The 6403-nt window shown below is 42.1% G+C and overlaps 1 protein-coding gene across 1 annotated transcript; it reads right to left on the minus strand.

Moving 5' to 3' along the window:
• Positions 1-3894: 3894 nt before the first annotated feature.
• On the minus strand, positions 3895-5424 carry LOC131922677 (uncharacterized protein C11orf24 homolog). Its single transcript, XM_059277520.1, has one exon. The coding sequence runs from the start codon at positions 4858-4860 to the stop codon at positions 3895-3897; it is 966 nt and encodes a 321-aa protein (XP_059133503.1). The 5' UTR covers positions 4861-5424.
• Between the last annotated feature and the right edge of the window lie 979 nt (positions 5425-6403).

A 6403-nucleotide genomic window follows, 5' to 3' on the forward strand; every position in this document is an offset into this window, starting at 1 on the left:
TATTTTGTTGCTCTAGGATTTATTTTCACTATACAAATCTGTTCAATTTGAATACTTTCGGAACCAACTGATTTACCGTTCAAAAAAATAGTGCCCCATTAGTGACAGATGACAGCCAAAGCTCTCATCTGGACAGCTAAGTTTTCAGAGCCTGATGACTAGAGAACAAGGTGGCTAGAGATATTTAGAGATTTGCCCGTTGTAAACTCTAGAGTAGAGTATATCTTGAGTGTGTTATACATTGCATGGATTTTCTACCCTATGGGTTTTCCAAGACAGCTTTAAATAGTTTATAAAATTAATAACATAAATTTTAGTCAAATATACTATTTCCTAGATTAATGGAGACTAAGTAGACTATTGGCAGTGTAGATGAATCATAGGGAGTTTTATTAAACTGCATTGCTTTCACCGCCTTACAGTACTTTTTATAATAACCATTTTCCCAAGGTTTGGCAAAAAAGTTAAACATGAACAGCTGGTAAATGTGTAGTCAATTCTGTAATTTCCATGACCAGAATCCATTTCTCACTCCTCCATTTCAGAGCCCTTATTCAAGGCCTGGAGAGATGGCTCAGGAGTTAAGAACTCTCACTGCACTTGCAGCGGATCAGAGTTTGGTACCCAGCATCTACACTGGGTGGTTCACAACTGCCTGTAGCTCCAGCTTGAGGTGATCCAACACTATCTTCTGGACTCCATGGGCATTGGCATGCCCCCAGACACATGCAAACATGCATACACACAAATAAAGCTAACACAAACCATAGAGCAAAATTAAAGCCCTGGTCTAGATCCTCTTCTTCCATCATCCTAGACTTCACTCTCAGAAAAGGAACTCAAATTCACCAAACCTCTGGTCAGCATAACTTCTACACTTCTTGTAGTCTTTCCTCCATGTCAGAGGCATTAAGATCTTTTCCTTATTTGTAAGGCATCAAATCTGATGCATCTTTGAGACTCTAAACTTGGATGTTTCATGTTATTATTCCTAGAAGGTCCTTTCTTGACAGGAAAAATTAAAATAAGCCAACCAACAAAAAACCTGCTTGATGGTTTTGTTATCCTTGGATAGAAGTTTATAGAAAGTGGAATGACAATATATTTCAAATACTGAGAATTGCTGTCATCTTTATGTTCTCTTCTTTGAAGACAGATATCTTCCTTATACAGTGCCCCCAGCATTTATTGTAGTCCCAGGAAAATAAACATACTCCATATTTCTCTATTTTCCTTTATAGTCTCAATAAAATACAATACGGCCTCTTCTGTATATAGGAATTACCAGGAGAATTACTTTAAAAGTACAGGCTCAGTCTCATCTAGAAGATAATTTATTCAATAGATCAAGAAAGGCATTAAGTAATCTATTTTTGAAGGTGACCCAGGGCTGGGAATATAACTCAGTGGTAGAACACTTGCCTAAGCATGAGTTTTTGTAGTGATGACCATCAAAACAACTAAAAAAAACTAGAGGTACAGAGCCTCATCTACAATTTTACAGGACTAGAAACTTTTTTTTCTGCATACTCATAGCTGATCATGATCAAAGCAAGTTATTCACAATACATTTGACAGTAATGGAAATACAGCAATTTAACACAAGAAACAGAACAATCAAAAGACCAATTTGTAAGTCAGTAAATACTCAGCTATATGGAAATGAACATGAGATATTATCAAATTATATAAAAATTATATAAAAATTGCTTTATGAGCCAGGAACTTACATGAGTGGTGTTCATGACGTAGAGCAGTTTGCATAAATTTCTAGAAAATACGCTCTCCTTCTACCTCAAAATCCAGTCCTTTAAATTAAATATGCACAAACAGAATTGCTAACATTTCAGTTTCTGCTTACTGAGATTTAAATGGATTTTCATGGCTAAAATATGTTAAGCAGTCCAAAGTTCATGATATCTACTTGGCATTACTGTCCCGTTTTGCAGAGATGAGTTAAAATAGCAATTGCATCCCATATAGTCACTGGGATAAAATGACCTCTGAGAATATTATCCATGCTGCAATTGTAACTTGATTCCAAGACATCAGAGACGGAAACATCAGGAGATTCAGTGACAGAAAAAAAGAAACATTATTGAGATAATATTTAATTTCACAAAAACTACTAATGCACATATACAAGAATTTTCAAATTGTCACATAGATTGATTTAGATTTTGGAGCACAAGAAATAGTACTCTTCTTTAAGAAACTCAACAATGGGCCAAGCAGCTCTCAGAGGGTGAACATGTTTACGTATGACACTGTTCACTATTCTAATATGAACCTACTGAGGGATGTTGGTAACTAGGAAATTAACTGCTTCAGGCCTCCTTACTGTTTTAAATATCAGCAAGCCCTAAACATAACATGATCTAAATTCAAAGAGATCACACAATTTTTTGCTGTTCTAGAAATGGAGTCAAATACCCTTCACAGGAGTGTTAGTTGTTTTCCTTAAGAGAGAACACAGAAAGCACTTTATCTTCTACTTGGAAGACTCTAAGTGGGAAAGATTCGCTCACATATAAGAAAGTACCACAGACCTCAGTCTTCTGTACTGCAAGGAAGCCTAAACTAGACATGCAGTCATGTGGAGAGTGTTAAAGCCAAGCAAGGATTGGATGCTCTAGCTTACTAGGCCACTAGCCAGACTGGTGCATGAAGAAACTCATGTGACCCTTCTCTGGCTACCAGGTGACTACCATCACAACAGGAGACCCCAAACACAAACTGTCCAGTGAAGAAAGGAAATGAAGGAAGACAGAGGAAAACCAAACCAAAAGAAAAGTAATAATCTAGGCAATCCAAGGCAACCCAAACCATTAAGTTTGGAATGGTTTATTACATAGATGTATAGAAAAAATATCAGAGACCTCTCAGTTCCAAAGCAGACATCCTAAATGGATTCAACAGAGTTCCTGTGTTCTGTCAGCTCTTATTAGGGGTTCTATAATAGAGAGTAATTTAAAGATCAAGAGAATATTTGAACTTTTGTCTCCATGATGTTTGTACTATTTATCAGTAGTAGTGACTGAGGAATTCAGTTATGAGTTTTATTATCAGCTGAATCCACACAAGCCGTGTTCATTTGGTTGGGTCCAGCCTCCATTTGAGAGCATGACAGATTGTTGACTTACCTGTGTTTTCTCTACTATAAGAGGGAAATGATTTGGGGTTGGTTGTAATAACCTTTTCTTCCAAGCTCACCTTCCTTAATTTCCTATTAATATTTCACCAGCTGAAATGGGAAGAAAGAAGCTTCAAAGTGTGATGAAATTTAGAGGCAAATTTTCATTTTAAGGGGAAAACATATTATACTTTAACTCAGACATCTGCCTCTTTGTCGTTATTGTACCTGTTGTCATGCACTGAATGTGTAAATTAGGAATTAATGTTAATGTGACAATACTTTAAAAGAACCTCACTTAGGTATTCATTGTTGTTTTCTACTATACATTTTGTTAGTATTTTTTTTTTCTGCAAACATCTTTGAAGGTCTGACATGATCATTTTTGAAAACAGGTAATAAAAATAATTGTAGACCTGCCATTTGTAGATACAGCTGTTTTTGTTTGTTTGTTTGTTTGTTTGTTTTGTTGTTGTTGTTGTTGAGAGCGGTCAGTGCTTTTAATTCTGGTCAAGATTTCACACACGGTGGGCCAAGAGGGCCAGGCCCCCTCGACCCTGGCCACTCTTGCATATGTGATCTTTTAAAAAAAAATAACTATGAAAAGGTAGCTCTCTCCTGATCATGGGGTTTATCTGACATCAATTAAGTGTGTCTACGCATGTGGCACAGCTCTGAAATTGCACCGAAAGGATCTGGAAGCACTTGGTTCATCTGAGGCAAAACAGAAGGCCATGGAAGAGGCCGGCCTCCTGGGGCCCTCACATCTCCAAGTCAGCATACATGCCATTGATCAGGTAGACCACCTGCGTGTAGTCCTTCTTCTTGTAGCTCTCACAGGCTTGCAGGGCAAACATCACCAGAACTGCAATGAACAGGGTCACCCCAAGAGCGAGCATCGCCAGAAGTAACATTTTGTTCACCAAGGATGGGGTCTGGGGCTCAGTGGTGACCACTAGGCACTGGCCTTGGTTGCTGAGATGACATGAGTCTTCGGTTGGCACCTTTGGGTCCCCAGAGCTCCTGGGTGTAGGCCCAGCAGAGGCAGTACCGGCTGTGGCTTTGGTCTCCACCCGCTCTGTTGTCAATGGTGTGCCTGGCCCACCTGTCCCTTGGGTAGGTAATGCAGGGCTTGGCTGTGTGGTGGGGGATGTGGCTTCTACTTCAGGGGTCGGGCTGGTGGGAGGCACTGGCACTGTACTGGCAGTTGGCTCCTTGGTTTGTATCTGGGTGGTGGTCACTACTGTAGAGGACACTGAAGTCACAGGGCGGGTGGTGGTGGGCTCCAGGGTGGTATTTAAAGGACTAGGTGTTGATCTCCCTGTGCTAGGCACTGGCTGTCCTGTTGTCACCTGGATGGTGGTACCTTGTGTCGGGGCACCTGAGGTGGGTGTGGGGTTCATGGTGGATGTGTTAGCAGGTGTGCTTTTGGTAGGACTCGGAGTCCTTGTGGGACCGCTTGTGTTTATGGTGCCTGTAGCAACAGTCATGGTGTGTGGGGCCACTGCTGCCACTGTGGCTGTTCTTGGTGATGTCCTGGCATTTGTACTTGGCACTTCCACACGTGGTGTGCTGAGAGAGGAAAGCCCAGCAGTGGTGATGGGTAGAGTCTGCCCCACAGATGAGGGGCCTGACGATGTAGGTGGTACAAGAGTCCTGGAGGTCACACTGTCCGTAGTGTCCTCTCTGGTTGTTGGAGCGCTCCTGTTGGTCCAGTGTGTTGTCATCTCCGCTGTCACATTGGTAGAGTTCAGGCTGGCTGCCTAGGTCCCTGTGGTCGATGTGACAGAAGCTGGCGGCACTGTGGCTGTTCTCTCAGTTGGTTTATCAGCCCTTAGATCTGTGTCCCTAGGCATCCTTTGCTTTACCGCCTTAGGCCACATCTTGGTTGTGACTAAGTGTCGTGGCTCCTCAGACACCATATGGCTTCTAGATAAGAGCACGGAGGAAATCCAAACCAGCACCAGGGCTGTCCACCTCTTGCTGGTGAGCTGGAAGCAGGGCTGGTGGTCTCTGAGCCTCTCAGCCGGCCAGCCCTTCAGGCTATTAACAGTTGCCTTCTGCTTGGCCCAGGGATCAGAGGCAGCTGCTCAGTGCCGACTGGGAGGCCAGGCAGATGTCCTCCTTGGGCAGCTGTGTGCTTGGCACCCTGTACCTGCCATATTAAGTCTGGCTTTGCAGGTGAGAGCGGCTGGGCAGGGCACTCCCAGGCCATGGCATTCGCTGAGGCACATGTAGGACAGAGGCAGATGCTCCTTTGCCATATCAGACACACCCGGGCACAGCAGGCCTGTGGCCCTCGCACCGCAGTGCAGCCACTTCAGCGATTCAGCCCCGCGCGGACACGTGGACCGCAGCGACACCCAGTTCGCTCAGCTCGCGGGTGAGCGCTGGGCCCCGCCCGGGCCGCCCCGGAAAGACCTTTTTTTTTTTTTTTTTTTTTTTGAGGTTGTTTCATAGCTCAGACCCATCTGGACCTCTCTATGTAGAAAGGCCAACTTTGAATTCATGATCCCCCTGCCTCAGCATGCAAGTGTTAACATTGCACATGTGTACCTCCACACCTGGCTCCTGACTGGTAATATTGATAAATTTCAAAGTGAAGAAAATGAAAAGACTCCAGCCACAAGCTGCATAATACATCAATATAAATTAATATAGACATTAAAAGAGCATAAAACTTCTCCAAAAAAACTAAAGCTGTCAAATGATCAAGTAATTTCACTCCTAGGTACCTATACAAAAGCAGATGAAATAAGTGTAACAAAGAGATACCAACATGTCTGTGTTTACTGCAACACTACTCATAATAGCTATGAGACAGAATCACAGTAGTTGGACCTCCATGGGTAAATGCTTAATGAAGAGGTGCTATATAGATACAGTGGAATACAAATTCACAAAAGATTGAAATCCTGATATATGCAAAAAAAAGCATGGAATAAGAAAACGTTTTGTTAAGTGAACTAAATCATATACAGAAAGAATATATTGTATGATCCCTTTCATAAGTAGAAGTTTAAAAAGAGGCAAGTTCAATGCCCAATAGACATTGCTAACAGTTTGGAAGGGAGAGAGGGGTAAAGTGAGATGGAATAATGGATGTGAAGTCAAAGGTAAATATACAGAATACATTCTAGTGCTTGGCAACATAAAGAAAGAATTTCAAGTACATACACTCCTGCAAGAGCACTCAATTTAATGAAATAACAGCATTTCAGGGAGAAATGGGCTCCAGTACAATGATAGTAGGGTGACTTCAACACACAA

This window comes from Peromyscus eremicus, chromosome 12 (genome assembly GCF_949786415.1).
Source record: "Peromyscus eremicus chromosome 12, PerEre_H2_v1, whole genome shotgun sequence".
NCBI classification, from domain to species: domain Eukaryota; kingdom Metazoa; phylum Chordata; class Mammalia; order Rodentia; family Cricetidae; genus Peromyscus; species Peromyscus eremicus.

Bases quoted from the DNA above. Each gene is read 5' to 3' on its own strand.
- LOC131922677 (XM_059277520.1), bottom strand. From the start codon at position 4,860: ATGACAACACACTGGACCAACAGGAGCGCTCCAACAACCAGAGAGGAC.